The sequence below is a fragment of the Quercus robur genome, chromosome 10, assembly GCF_932294415.1.
Source record: "Quercus robur chromosome 10, dhQueRobu3.1, whole genome shotgun sequence".
NCBI lineage: Eukaryota > Viridiplantae > Streptophyta > Magnoliopsida > Fagales > Fagaceae > Quercus > Quercus robur.
Window position 1 is genome coordinate 53,626,986 of NC_065543.1, and position 16,040 is coordinate 53,643,025.

Here is a 16,040-nt window from a genome sequence, read left to right on the forward strand (position 1 = left end):
GAAAGTGATTGGTTTGAACACGTACCCGGACCCGGACCCGATTTGATCCGGCCATTTTGCGGCCAGAACACTACTAGGCCAATAGAGGCTTGAGTTGGACCAGAAGTGGATATTGGGCTCTATAACTGGCATAAGGCTTGTTGTTGTTAACTTCTTAATTAGATTTTTTTCCTTTTTTTTTTTTATAAGAAAGAGAATGGGTTAGGGGAGGAGAATTATTTTGTGATGATCAACATCATTTAAGAAATTGTGATTGATCAACATTCCAATGTAAACCTGATTAGTATTTTGAAAGCCCAAATTTTACAAATATCTACACTTGGAAAACAAGAACAAAAAAAAAAGAAAAAAGTGCAGAGTTATAACATAAGGCAAACCTCTTGTTGGTTCATGTCCACTACTCTTGGAGAAAAAGTGTAATCTAGAGCCATTTTTGGTGGATGCAGCTGTAACCTGTAAGCATAAAACACTAACACAAGTAATGGGATAACCAAATAGGTCCACTTTGATTGTTTAGCTAAATGATTATGATCACTCCATGTAGTGGCTTAGGTATCATATTTTTGAGATTATACATTTAAGCTCCCCTCCTGAATTCAATTCAAAGAAAAACTCCTAGAAGTGACATTTGATGTTTTAAGACAACAGATTCTTCAACAGGGCTTAAATTTAATCCTTAATATCTCAAGGCAGATTAAGATCATCAAGCTAAGAAGAGCTAGTGTAGCTCCTTTGATTTAGATTATTGAACTTATTCAGTGTTAATTGGCAGTAACATTATACTAAAAGTCATATCACGCAGTGATGTTGAGCTACAACAGACCGTTTCAAGCAGTAATGATAAGCTTCAAGTCTCGTTCAGTAGTGAAAGTATCCGACAACTCGTATTGTATTCATTATAAGACAAGGAAATGTTGGTTATATATGTTATTATTAAGTCTATGAATCCATTTGTGGAAAGATTCTTTCACTATTGGTTTCTTTCTTGATCTCTTTTTTTTATTTTCTTTCATTTATGGCAACTCCGGTTAACGGAAGCCCTTAGAGCATTTGTTAATGAACTATTTTAGAAAAGTTTAAATACCACTTTTATGGGTATTATAAAAACTATCAAAAAATCAATAGCTTTTTTTTTCTTATAAAAAGTTTTTAAAATTAGTTTCTAAATCAATGCCCTTAGGGCATTCGTTAACCTTTCACTTCACCTATTATTATTAGTTTTTAATAATTCAGTAATTAAAATTTGGGGTGGGGGATTTTGAACCTTCTATACCTTAGAGCATCCACAGCAGTAGAACTAAAAATTTAGCTATTTAGCTCCACCAAAAGTTACTTTATCTATTTTACCTGCACACATACTGCAGCAGTGAATCTATTTTAACTTTTAACACAATAAAATAATATAAATATTACAATAAAATAATATATACACTACAATAAAATAATCCATCTCACTACAATAAAATAATATATTCACTACATACAACTATCACAGCCACACACACAACCACAACCACAATCACCACCACCACCGCCACAGCCCACAACAAAGAAAAAAAAATCAACCAAGCCCACACCCACCAGACCCACCAGGCAACACCCACACCCACCACCACGAAACCCACCCGAGCCACCACCACGAACACACTGATCTACCCACAAACCCACCCATAGCCCATCCACCCACCAACGTTGATCTACCCACACAACCACAACCATCGACGTCGATCTACTCCATTCCTCACTAGGTAATATATCTACTGATGTCGACGAACCCAGCCACCCACCAACGCTGATCTACCCACACAACCACAACCATCGACGTCTATCTACTCCATTCCTCACTAGGTAATATATCTACTGATGTCGACGAACCCAGCCACCCACCAACGTTGATCTACCCACACAACCACAACCACCACCACACCACAACCCACAGAGGGAAAAAAAAAAAAAAGGTGAAATGGGTTGGCAACGTGGGTCTAGGGCGTGCCGATGGCATGGGTCGATAGCGTGGGGGTGGGCTGGCAACGGTGAAGCAGATCGGGGAAGCAAAGAGTAGATGAGGGAGAGAAAAAAAAAATGAGAAGGAAAAAGGAATAAAAGGAGAAGCTAGAGAGAGAAAAAGAAAGAAAGAGAAAATATTTTTTAAATGAAAGAGGAGAGAGAAATTTAATCAAATATATATATATATATATATTTTAGCTCTTAGCTACAGTGCACATCTATCTATAGATGTGCACTATAGCAATGAAGCTAAAAAAAATAACTATAGCTCCACTGTTGGATGGTGGTTTTTTGTGTTTTGGTGGAGCTAAAATAGCTATATAGCTTTTTAACTCCACTGCTGTTTGTGCTCTTAGTTGAAAACACTTGGAACTAGGAAGTGTCAACTAAGCCACAATGCTATTGACCTTTCATTCAGAATTTAGTATTACTTTGATATATTATATCAATATCTAGTCATACCTACGTTGGAAACACTAAGAATCAGGAAGAACACTAAGAATTAGGAAGTGTCAATTAAGCCACAAGGCAATTGACTTTTCATTTAGCATTTAGTATTAGTACATCAATATCTATTCCTGCAATACATAATGTAAGTGATTTTTCACCTAAAGTATTTGTATCAAATTAACATTAATTAGTCATCTAATTTTTTTATATATAGATACTATAGAATTGTAACCTATAACATCTATTCTATAATGATTTTTTTTTTTTTTTTTTGAGAGAGAGAGAGAGAGAGAGTTTCAATCTATGGCATTCACTCTTGATGATCGCTCCAATGGTTAAATAAGAAATCTGGGGTCCAATCCCCACCTACACCTTCTTATCATTAGTTTAAGGCACAATCTATTTTTGGTGTAAGTGACTAATTTGAGGATAAGAGATTTACCAGTTGAGTTAACTGAAACTCACATTAATCATCCAATTAAGGTGAAAGATACATGACCAAATATATAATTAATCAATGAGATGCGAAGTAACGTTATATTCCCTTTTCAAAGTTATCTCCGAATTATAAAAATAAAAAACTAGTCACACAATCAAAACTAAAAATAACTAATAACATATGAGGCCTTCTACCAAAACTCCCTCTCATGCAAAATGTGTGCCAACCTACTATCTAACGACTCCTAAAACCCAACGGCACGAAGTGCATGAAAACTAAAACATAAAGGATTCGACCTCTCTCTCTCTCTCTCTCTCTCTCTCTCTCTCTCTCTCTCTCTCTCTCTCTCTCGTAGCAAAGCTATGGATTTTCTGCACAAGTTCTTGGGCATCGCATCACCTCCCTTGATGCTCATTGTGTTCTCTATCACTTTGGCCCCATTTCTCTTTCTCAAGTTTCTTTATTTCTTAAAAAGATCCAAATACAGTGAAAACGTGGCGGGCAAAGTAATACTCATTACTGGAGCATCTTCTGGAATTGGTGAGGTTTGTATCAATCTCATACTATTAATCTTTTGTAGATGAGTGATGGTACAATTATTACAAATTTTATTATGCACCTACAAATTTTTGTGTCAACTTTTAAAAAATTGAATTACAATTCATTATTTCTTTATTAGTTGTTGAAATGATACCAATTATATTCATTGTCACACCAATTTGTAAATCTTTTGAAAATTCTTTTTGCAAAAAGTACGAGAGGGTATATCATGTATATTGTATATGTAGCCACTCTTCTCATAAGATTGGGTCTACATTTGTGGAGTCTACCTCTGTGCGAGAGAGTGGTTACATATACCGCATACATGATATTCTTTTTCAAAAAGTAGAGAATTGTGGTTTCAATTCTCTTTATTAGAAGAATCGGTCAATATTACTAAGTTACAACTTACAAGGCTTTTAATATAAATTTAAAATGTGTGAATTTGTAGCATGTTGCCTATGAGTATGCTAGGAGACGAGCTTGTTTAGCCCTTATTGCAAGAAGAGAGGACCGTCTTCAAGAAGTTGCAAATAGAGCCCGACAACTTGGATCCCCAGACGTTATTGTGGTACCTGCAGATGTTTCCAAGGTTGAAGATTGCAAGCGTTTTGTTGATGAGACAATGAACCATTTTGGACAATGTAAGTGAAAGTGTGATAAGTTTTCATTTTTCATAAGGATTTTTTTTGTGGAAATATTTTGAGACGTTATGGTTGGTGGTTTTTGTTCAACAGTAGATCATTTGGTGAACAACGCTGGAGTAACACAAATTGAATTATTTGAAGATTTCATCCAAATCTCTGATAATGCTTCCATTATGGTAAAAATTAAAACCAACATGGTTGCAATTCTGTCTCACTTTTGTAACAAGGCGGCAATACTAATTGCACTTGAAATTCCCCCCCCCCCCCCCCCCCCAAAGAAAAAAAGAAAGTATTTGCTAAATAGAAAGAAGAAAATCAAATAATATAGAAAAAGGAAATGTAAACAAAAGAATTCACATGATTTGATTTTTTTTTTTTAATTAATAGAATGTCATTATATTCTATAAAACCATATTTTAAGTATTTTTTTTATTTTATCATAATATTTATTAGAAAATGTTACTTGTTAGAGAGACACCAAAATATGGCATATTGTCCTGTTATAATATGTTTGTGATCATGTCTTCTTAGGATTTACAATTATCTTTCCCTTAAATAAATTTACACATTTCAGCACCAAATGCATGTTTTGGCCTAGTATAGAAACTTGTAATATGTTTTTCATTATGAAATAGGCTTTTTGGTTCAAATCCTACTGGCTAATTACATCTAAATACTCAAAAACTTTGCAACAAATTCTTTACACCCTAGAATTCAAAATTTTTCTTGCACATTGGATTAGTAAAACACTAAAACGATCGTATCTATTAGGAACTTGATGCTAAGCCGCGGTTCTACAAGAATTAACCCCCTATAAATTTTTATTTGATTTTTTAACTTGCTTTCTTGCATTAACAGAATCCCACTTTATATTTTTCTAGGACATAAATTTCTGGGGTTCAATATATAGCACCCACAATGCAGTTCCACACTTGAGAAAAAGAAAGGGAAAGATTGTTGTACTTGCTTCGACTGCAGGATGGTTGGCTATGCCAAGATTGAGTTTCTACAATGTAAGAAACCTTCTTAATTGGAATGCCCTACTCCCACTTTTTTTTTTTAATTGATTCATTTGTAAATCTGTGATGGCTACAGGCAAGCAAGGCAGCCCTGATATCCTTTTTTGAGACATTGAGGGTTGAACTTGGTTCGGATATTGGAATAACAATTGTGACTCCTGGATTGATTGAGTCAGAAATGTCAGAAGCCACAAAATTATCAAAGGTATATTGTGAATTAAATGGAAGCTGAAAGTGTCCTTCACCAACCTATGATCTTGAATCAAATTTAAAAACTTGCATTTATATTAGAGACAATGAAGTGTCTTAAGCCACTAGATACCAAAAGGGTAAGATGTTTTAATAGTATTGAGTAATGGTATGGTAAAGACCCTTTAAAATGTGAAAATGATCACTTAAACCAAACAATAACTGTACTAACTACTAATTAACCTTGTTGAATCTTTTTTTTTTACTGACATGGTTTATGACACATCAATTTGTAAGCCTTATGTAGTAAAATTTTTATATATGTCTAATACCACTCCTGTTATATGTGATTTCTACTTCCAACTTAGTCATTATGTACACTTCCACTATTATTTTTTAAACAAAGAGGGAACTTTTCATTTTCTGAATGTGATTTCTGGATAGGCTAAAGCAACCTGGATCCTAGCTAAGTCAACAGAAGGGTGTGCCAAGGCAATTGTGGCCAGTGCTTGCAGGGGAGATATGTACTTGACTGACCCATCTTGGATGAAGGTGCTGTTTTGGATGAAAATCATGTGTCCTGAAGTATTGGAATGGTGTTTACACTTGACATTTGTCAAGAGGCACCAGACTTCAAAAGACTCCTAACTGCAATATTTGGTGTTTAAGCCAATAAATTCTTCAACACAGCTTCAATTTAATCTCCACACATGAAGGCATATAAAAATCATGAAGTCAAGCAGAGCTAATGGGCTTCAATTTAGATATTATACCTTTAAAGTTTAATAAAATTGTCACCTTGATAAATTATATCAATATCTGTTTATGAAGCACATAACTTGTCTTTTTTTCCTTTTTCTCTTTTTCCTACTACATTTTTATGAAACCATATGCAAATTGATAATCAGATGTTATCAACTGATTTTTTTTTTTTTTTTTTAATTAATAGTTGAGGGATTTGAACCTGAAAATTTTTGTTGAAAAGACCAGGAGATGTCAGTGGAGCTGCAAGGCTCTAGCTGTCATCAACCGAAAGTTAATTTTCAAATAAAAGACCAAATATACAAGTTTATAACCAACCAACGAATTATATCAATTATTTTGAGATGTTAAATTAGAGTAAAATTTACAAAACCAATGGATGGTTTAGACAACGCAACCATCTCCGTTTATGGGATAATCAAAGAAACTCAGTGATGTTCCAGATTTACTTTCATGGGGACCAACATCATCTAGGCCAAGTGGAGGAGAAATAATACTAACAACATGCAGCCTTGATCAGTGACACAGAGAAAGGTTTTTGACAAATTGCTTAAAACCCTTTTTTCTCATCTAAAATGCTATACCAGACAGCCTACCTGCTTGTATATATCCACTGCAACTCATGCCCTTAAGTTACAAACCACTAGCCTTTCACTTCCTTCCATTATAACATAAATCCTACACACTTCAAACACTTATCTCTGCGTCTGTGAAGAGAAGTCATGGATTTCATTCACCAAATCACATACATTACAGTCTCTCCCAAAGTCCTAACCATGTTAGTCTTCATTCTACCAATATATATATGTTCTTCAAACTTCTCCTATCCAACATAAAATCCATATTCATTGAAAATGTGGCTGGAAAAGTAATACTCATCACTGGGGCGTCCTCTGGCACGGGCGAGGTTTGAACCATCTTAAGCCACTTAATGGTTAAATGATTAAATGTTTACTTTCTTAATGGAAGTTTTGCCCTTTTAGGACATATTGTTTTTTATCAAATAAAAACTATGTTTTAATTACTTTGCATCTTCTTCTTGCTATTTTTTTTTTCAATTAATTGTTGTGGTTTTGAAGCACCCTGCAATTGCACGAGTATGCTAATTGCTAAGAGAGAAGCTTGCCTAGCCCTCATGGCAAGACGAGAGAACCATCTCTGAGAGGTTTCCCTCAAGGCTTACAAGCTCGGCTCCCCTTAAGTTACTATGATCCCTGCAGATGTCTCAAACGTAGAAGATTGTAAGCGTTTTGTAGATGAAACAGTCGGCCACTTTGGGTAGTGTTAAGAGTGAAATCAATTCTCTGCTCATTCTAGTTGCTTTTAATTGGTGAGAATGTTTCATGAGCAATACTAGACACAAAAATTAAGAGTTTGGTCCAAAGTGGACCAAACTCTTTAGTTTTTGGCTAAAAAAATATAAAATAAGCATTTGAAATTAGAGATATAAGCCCTTAAAAAACAACAAAAATGATGACTATTCACAACACTTCCTTGAAATTTAAGATTCAATAATATTGACATTACACTTATATTTGGAAAGGAAAAAAAAAAGCTACAATTCTAACATGTGTTCTATGGAATGGAGGAGTACATTTTTTTTTAAAATATTTTTGTATATGTGGGGGCCAATTTGTCAGGAGGTATTATTAAAGTTGTACGAATTGGGCCTATGGCCCAATCCGAGGACATTAACCAATCCGAGAATGGCCAAATGAGATTATAATGGGAACGGTATAAAGGGAAAAAATAAAGATAGTACGAGATAAGTCCAACACACGTCCAAGGAGAAAAGTCATCTCGAAAACGAGAATCCGAGGTCGGTAAAAATGTCCTATCACCCTAGACCTTCTTAAAAGTTGCATCACAACTAGGAGTTGGACGTTGGACAAGGGGTGAGTAAAGGGATACAACAAATATCTTCAAAAGCTGCTACCTCCACATAAAATGCCTTCCAACTAACTCTCTGGCCACATCAATGTGGATGTGATACCTGAACAGTGGCCAAACAGTCTTACAGCTACTATTTGATGGTTCTAGGAGGTGTTGGATGGGACAAGAAGGGGCTCCTCGAATCTAACCTACACGTGTATGATGGAGATAACACTAAAATTGTAGTATATAGCATGGAAAAGTGGCCTAAAGGAGGGGATAGAAAAAAATCAAAAAATCTTTATAAGAATGCAATGAACTCTTATAGCTTTGTTCAAGTACTAGATATTATAACATAAGCTCCTCAGGCCGTGCCGAGGACAGATTTTCTTATTTACTTGTGTTCAACAATCTTAATTCAGCAACTTTTATTGTCCATCTTTTGGGATAGAACTAGTTCTTTCACCCACACTCTATAAATTCATTGTTTGGGCTTGTTGGACTTAAACTCAATCCTACATTGGATCCAATTCAAATTCAGTCCTTACAGTATATATTCAAATTAGTCAACCGATTATGATATCTTTTTATTAAATTACATTTTTTAATGTAAAATACCATATAAGACAATAAAAATATCATATTGGAAAAGTTCTGATGTTACAGATCAATTTCTATGTACTTTTCAAAGCTGATTGTCCACCAGGTTCATCAACCAAAAAAAAAAACTACATTTTGCTACACTATTTCATGATCTAAAAGAGGTGGGGGCATGACCTTGCAATTGCATAAATAATAATAATACAATGTGAGTGGACAATTGATTCCGCAATTCATACCCAACTCAGAAGATTTTTTTTAAGACAGAATAAATACCATGTTAACAATTGACTAAGCAATTTAGCAAAACTTAGCTGTTACAAGTCATTCAAATGTAAAACAAGTTTCCAGCTCTTCTCAGCGTTCTAACTTCTCAGGCCTGGTCTTCTTCCAGATAGCTCATTGGCTTTGCATTTTTCTTCTTAAGCATCATCTACTTTATGTGGCAGACTCCAACTGGGAGCAGATTTTCCTTAAACAAAGAGGACTTCATTAGTCTACAATGTTTCTTTCCTTGACCAAACAGCGTAATCCAGTTACACAGCAAATTAAAGGATGATGAAGTGTAAAATCACTTTCCCCAGCCATAGCTTATACATCCGATGAAACAGCCCAACCTCCAGACCAATAAGCAGGCAATGCTTTAAAAATTGCCTCATCAATTTAAGTTATCATGGCCTCCCAACTTGGCTTGCCACACAGGTTCTGTGATCCATGAATCTGGAATGTCGTAATCAAAGAAGAGTCCTCCTGCACCCAAGATGGACACAGGATGATCTCCAGCCTTGTCAATTTTGTGAGCCAATGTTCTTCCTAAAGACTGGCAAACTGAGAGCCACTCAAGGGGATACATCAATGGGATCTAAAGAAGAACGGTGTGGTGTTTGAGCAGGAACAGTAGAATTTAGTCTTCTCAGAAGCAACCACGCATCAGATTCAGTACAGCCCTCATTCATCTCAAGAGCAATCGGTTGCGGAGAGGTTGTACTCATCTCTATAAGCATTGTGCCCTGAAACAAAACATTCCCAATTGAAGAGATTGATAGATGAACTAATCTAATACACTCTCTCACAGCTCAAAAAACTATAATAACATTTACAGAAGCATTTAAAATATAAAGTAGGCCTATTGATCTCTCAGTCAAACAGAAAGGAGTGTGGGGGGGGGGGGGGGGGAGTGTGAAAGATAATACCTCAAAATTCGCTAAGAACATCTGGAATTGTTTGAGCGTCTCCTTCATGTCACTAACTATTTTTTTGTCTGGAGAAGAAAGAGCAGCAGTGACCTCCTCTGGTGAAAAACCTATTCCTTTCTGTACAACCTAGAGTGCATAAAAAATTGATCAACAACCCAAAGTCCTACAAGCTCATATTATGAACGGAAGAAGGTAAATACTCACATCATGATGAATGAGGATCTCAGTAATCAGGCTACCATCATCAACATATGCCCGGAGCTCATATGTTGTCCGCTGCTTATATTGGAATCCCTTTACGCCAGTCAAAAAGCACTACAAATTTTGGATTCACATTTAAGAAATATACATTTAGTAAAGTGGTAGAATAATTATAGGTGAATACTACTACAAGACATAATAATTTTAAGGACAAAAAGCAACTCAAGATGCCTTACTATAAAATTGAAAATGTATCCTATACCTATGACATCAAGTACAATCTATCTCAGTTAAAATTAATATATTTATGCCCCAGAATTCTAGCTCAAACATCTCCTCCTCCATCCCATAAATAAGGGGTGGAAGCTAAGGTTGTGTTCAAAATCCACTATATGTGGGTAGACTTACCGATTAAAAAATTAATATATTCCCTATTGAATTAAATTGTAATGTTTATAGAGTCCCTCCATCTTTAAACAGTTAAAATGTAAATTCCATTTACAATTGCATAAGCATATCTTAGGTCTGAAGGGTATGTGTCCATCTAAAATTGAAGACTGCACAAGTAACAGCCAGTCTAAGTTGGTCAATAGATACATTGAGTTGAAATGAGCTAGATAAAGAATAAAATAAAGATTGTATCAATGTACCATGTTTCTTAAGATTTTCATATATGTCCGCAGCACTAGAGCCTAGAGTATCAACATTTCTATAAATAAAAATATTGCCCACAATTGATTAATCAACCCAAGTATCGACATTTCTAATAAACATGATGTTAGGATAATGCTCTTGCTCTTTTGATACATAGATGTTAGGATAATGTTCTCAAATATATTGAAATGGTAAAAGGAATGACCTGCACATATATTTGATCTTTGAATTTAAGATATTACAGAGGTTTTTAATTCATAATATATGGACTCTCTGATTTGCTAGCCAACTGCAGATCATTAAGGCCAGGCATTGGCAGGATGAACTGAACCAACTCAAGTGGAGCTGATCTCAATCTAACTCATAATATGTTTCGAAGACTCGAGGAACCTTCAATTGAAAGAAACAAATTATAGTGGCCATATTATCTAATTGATAAAGAAAACGGAATATATACCTTAATTTTTCCCCGAACAGAAGGCGATTTCTCCATTACTGCTACCAACTTGGCTGACAAACTAGCTAAGTAAGTGAATGGGATTTCCCGATCACCAGATAGAATGAGGGGGTGGTCTGCCTCATCAACCATATGAACATCCTCAACCTCCGAAACAGTATGAGAAGATGGGTTAGGAACAGCATTTGCCCGGCTACAGGGGAAAGTATCTATATGCATCCCCTCAAAACCCGAAATAACAGAAGATGATGTGTTAGGAACAGCATTTTCTGCAGTAGAAGAAGCTGTAAATTCTTCTGTCGTCCTTTGGCTGGTGTTAGTGCCAGACGGAACCGAAGTAGCACCTGCAGAACCCAAATTCAGGCAAAAAATATTAATGACATACAAGCATGTACCAATTCCTGATTTGACATCTAGTATTCCCAGCATATTCCCAAATTTCTTCTATGTTCACTAACAGTCCGGCATATATTGATTACTCATTTGATGACTAATTATACAATACACACATCTGAGTAATGCACTGGAATACACCTTCTAGTTTATGTCTTGAAAATGAAAATTGCCAGCAGGGAAAATGGCTAAATCATGTCTCAGCATTCTTACAAAAATAAAAATTCCATTTCAAACTTTTCAAATCAGGTCAACTACCACAGCTCTCCTTGACATCCTTCTTCACAGACTAGATCTTTTAATTGTGATATATTTACGGAGGGGAGATGGGTGAGGAATTAAGACAAGGAAAGAAAAGGCAATTGGAATAGCTTGTTAATCTAAGAGAACTCAATTGCATAGCACATTATATCAATAGTACAATGAAATTCCAATATATATATATATATATATACGTGAGTAATGCTACAAACACAAACTATTTTACAATATTTTTACAAATTGCTGATGTAGTTCTAGCATTTTTCAAATAACGATTGGTAAATAAAAATGTGATGTTAGTAATGAGTTCATATTAGAACTAGTAAGAATTTGCCACATCAATTTGAAAAAATGTTGTAGAATAGTTTGTGACCGTAACATTAATCTATATATATATGAGGTTTTATTTACTCTCGACATCCACCCTAGTTGGCACATGTATACCACAAATATAGTCCCACTACCATGCAACTTATCAAAAAAGTATAATCTGTATATGAAAGTCAAACTGTTCATTATCAAGTTAAATGAACCCACCCATCCCCCTTTTCTCTCCTTTCTTCCCAAAGGAAAAAACAGTGAGTTACCTTGGTTATTTGCTCGAAAGGGAGTTGCATCTTGCAATGTGGAACTATTGTTGTGCACGGCAGCACTAACACCATTTGATGGCCATGCAGCAAGGGTTGCTCTAGTTGCTAAAGGAGGGACAACTCCTGACCTTGTTCTGCATAAGAATAGTTAAACTGAAGGTAAGAGAGTAAACGTAGAAACTGCTTAAAAGGTGTAAACAGCTCAGTTTAAACTGGCCTTTTAAAGGTCAAGAATTACATCACATACAAGGCCAGTATGAACAACTAAAATAGATTTCGATCACTACAGATTATCAATTTATCATCCAGCACAAATGATATTTCACAAAAGTTCCAAAAGCATAACTCTCTTGACATAATTTAATACACATTCTATTTGGAAATAATTTCCTTTCAACAATTAATTTAATGACAACTTACTCCCCTCTTGCATGAACCTCAGGTCCTTTTCATGGACCAAGATCACCTTCCTAACATTTACTCACTATGGGGAGTTGCATACATGCAACCAAAAGTAGAGGATTAAAAGCGAAGTTGCACTAAGGCTAGTGCAGCATTTAGTCACAGAAACTATAGTTTCCATCTATAACAGAATAAGCAAAAGATAATATATGCATATATAGAAGAATAAGCTAAAGATGTTAATAGCAAAGAATGCAATATAATCAAGTGCACTTAAAGGCACTGTTATTCATTTCAAAATAAAAAAGAACAGGCCAAAATGTCATTTAAAAAACCTTATAATAAATTGTAACTTTCACAGAGATCATTACATCCTTGGTGCTCAACATATACCTTTTTCCCCTAGGTGGCTTATTTATTTCGTCAACAAGTCGCAGGCGTGCTGCCTCCAACTCCTCAACCAATCCCCCTAGAACTTCAAAAGCTTCAGGGACCAGCATTAGAAGCCCATGACGTATATGTACATTACAGATGGCAACCTACAAGTCAAAAGGATGATCTGTCATTCGGCTAATTTGACATGTTTTAACAGGAGTTATATTTTTTCAAATGGATCACTTATAATACCAGTATGTCAGAACATGACTAACTGTTAAGAAGCAAAGAAGATATACTAGATATATCTCTTGATTTTACCTGGCATGTGGAAATGATCAAACAACAAACAAGCGACAAGTAAGAACAAATTCAGATAGTGAATCACAAGCAGATGGCAACAGCTGATCTCTGAGACAACTTGACTAATACGCTATATGTCACTAATCCCACAGCTTGTACAATTTTCTAAAGCATTTGCATAATTTCTAGTTTAATGAATAATACACAAAGGCATAGGACCACATCTAAGTCAGATGAATTTCGTTCCAATGTATCAAAAGCTATCCTTTTTGTGGCTTTGTGCCAAACCACCAACATATATGCATGATAGACAATATTTGGCACAGAAATCCATGTCATAATGCATTATGTCTTGAGGCAACCGCTTGAACATCTCCGTTACACCGTGCAATTGTATATGCATTTGCTTCATGGGATTTATTTTAGATTTCTTCAAGTGACTTTAACATATTACGTGTCTCATACACAATTCATGTTCAATTGTAAGCATACCTATGCAAGAGCATCATGCCTTTGTCTAAATATAATTTATAAGCAGATAACTCCTCAAATATATCAGATTCAATCTTGGAAATACACCCATTATTCTGCCAGAACCTAAAAACCATATACACAGGTGATAACTAATAAGTACCAAAAAAGACCTTCAATCCAGCAGGAGCCAAAGATTCAAGCGCTTGAATAGGCCTGTATTCCATTCCAAAAACACGTTGAACACCATCAGTCATCGATAACTTGAGACACCTCTTGATCCCGGGAGGCGCTTTCTGATACCTTCCCTTGAGAGGACAACTGATATTAACTATCTCATCAATCTATAATATAAAAACCCAACATGAGAGAGAGAATTTGTTTACAAATAAATTATTTAATCATAATTACTAATTATTAAACTAACATAAAAGTTTTAATTTTCTTAATTTCCCTAGTAATCATAAAGTGGTTATCATTTTAATCAAAACTGCAATCAAACACGCACAAAATAAAACTCCTACATGAGGAAAAAAAAAACTTTCAATTTGAAAAACCAACTTAGAATTAGTTTACGAATAAATGATTGGAGTAACAATTTGGACACAACATTTTTCAATACTGTTGACATGACCTGTTGTATGATTGTATCTATTACTAACACCATGTTTATTATGTGCCAATCACAATAGGTCATCTTAGCCGTTGTTAAAAATGTTGCATCCTTAGAAGCACAGCTGCTAGCATGTGCTTGTCCAACACATGTCCATGTTGGACACACCAAGTACACTTTTGCTTGCATGTCCTCATTATGTTGGGAGAAAAAAATATATATCTTTTACTAAAAAAGAATATCATCTCCGAGTAATTCTATAACCACAACCTTTAACACACTCTTTTCCACAACTATCATGTGGGGGCAAACTGCCTGTCACTTTCACATTAACTCACCACTCGCAATCTGCCACATTAGAGTTGTGGCATAAAAAGGTTGTCCTCCTAGATTTTCTCATTACCCCACACCATGACGGTCCTAATTTTTCAAGAATTGACGTATGAGTCATGTTAGTGCCAGTGTCAATGTCCATGTTTCATACTTGTGTCTCTAAACTTATTGTAAACTATATAATCGTGATTACCATTAATTAACTAACAAATAAATTTTAATTTTCTTTAATTTCATCCTAATATTGATAAAGTAACTATCAACCACTTTCCAAACAGAACTACAATCAAACACCTAAGCCACAATAATTGAAAACCAAAAAAATTTCGCAGAGATTCAAATCAAAATCGGACCTGCAAGACGAACGGACCAGGAAGATCGACGAGGTGCATGGAATCCACGTTGCGAGGGAGCACGCCGCTCCCGGATTGATTCATATCGGAAACCAAGAACCGCTCGAAGCAAAGCTTGGCTTTCGCGTCCACGCCGAGGCTCGCGAAGCTCCGCACGGAGCTTCGAAGCGCGTCCAAACAAGCCTCGAGCCACTCATTCTTCAGCCTCAGCCCTAGCCTCCCGAGAAAATCTCCGATCGGAGAACCCGTGCCTGAGCGCTCTTGTTCTCCTCCTCCGGCGGCCGGATTTGGTTGCGCGGAGTCGCCGGAAACATCAGCCTCCCGGAAACCCGAGCCTTCACAGGCGGAATTCGTCGCCGGAGTTTGTTGTGCGGAGTGGTCGGGATTCGAATTCGGATTCGGATTCGGATCGGGAGGAGTGAAGTTATCGGAGACGTCGATGAACTCTTCTTCTTCTTCTACATCGTCGTCGGAGATTTCAAGTGGTTCGGATGGATATGGATCCGGAACATGATTCGGGTCCAGAATCGGGTTTTCGGATTCGGGTTGTTGAGGAATTTGGTTTTCTTCTTCTTCTTCTTCGTCGGAGGAACATATTAGTCTGAGGCGTCTTCTAGACATTTTTGGGGGTTTGGGGTTTTCTTTTCTTTTCCCTCCACTTTAGTTTTTTTATTTTGAAGTTTTGGGAGGGAAGGGAAAGTGATTGGTTTGAACACGTACCCGGATCCGGATCTGATTTGATCCGGCCCTTTTGTGGCCTGAACTGAACACTAGGCCGAGAGAGGCTTGAGTTGGACCAGAAGTGGATACTGGGCTCTATAAGTGGCATAAGACAAAGTGGGCTTCTTGTTGTTAAATTCTTAATTAGGTCTTTTTCCTTCTTTTTTTGATAAGAAAGAGAATAGGCTATAGG

The 16,040-nt window shown here is 36.0% G+C and overlaps 2 protein-coding genes across 2 annotated transcripts; one reads left to right on the forward strand and one right to left on the reverse strand.

Moving 5' to 3' along the window:
• Positions 1–3,258: 3,258 nt before the first annotated feature.
• On the forward strand, positions 3,259–5,939 carry LOC126704355 (11-beta-hydroxysteroid dehydrogenase-like 4A). The gene is made up of 6 exons (XM_050403342.1): positions 3,259–3,441; positions 3,888–4,080; positions 4,174–4,259; positions 4,965–5,096; positions 5,179–5,307; positions 5,736–5,939. Exons 1-6 carry the CDS (start codon positions 3,259–3,261, stop codon positions 5,937–5,939), a joined length of 927 nt encoding a protein of 308 aa, XP_050259299.1.
• A 2,818-nt stretch (positions 5,940–8,757) lies between these two features.
• On the reverse strand, positions 8,758–15,794 carry LOC126701905 (recQ-mediated genome instability protein 1). The gene is made up of 8 exons (XM_050400346.1): positions 15,128–15,794; positions 14,002–14,172; positions 13,073–13,218; positions 12,275–12,411; positions 11,034–11,377; positions 9,926–10,036; positions 9,719–9,847; positions 8,758–9,535 (listed from the first exon to the last, which is right to left on the reverse strand). The coding sequence occupies exons 1-8, from the start codon at positions 15,746–15,748 to the stop codon at positions 9,365–9,367; spliced, it is 1,830 nt and encodes a 609-aa protein (XP_050256303.1). The 5' UTR covers positions 15,749–15,794; the 3' UTR covers positions 8,758–9,364.
• Between the last annotated feature and the right edge of the window lie 246 nt (positions 15,795–16,040).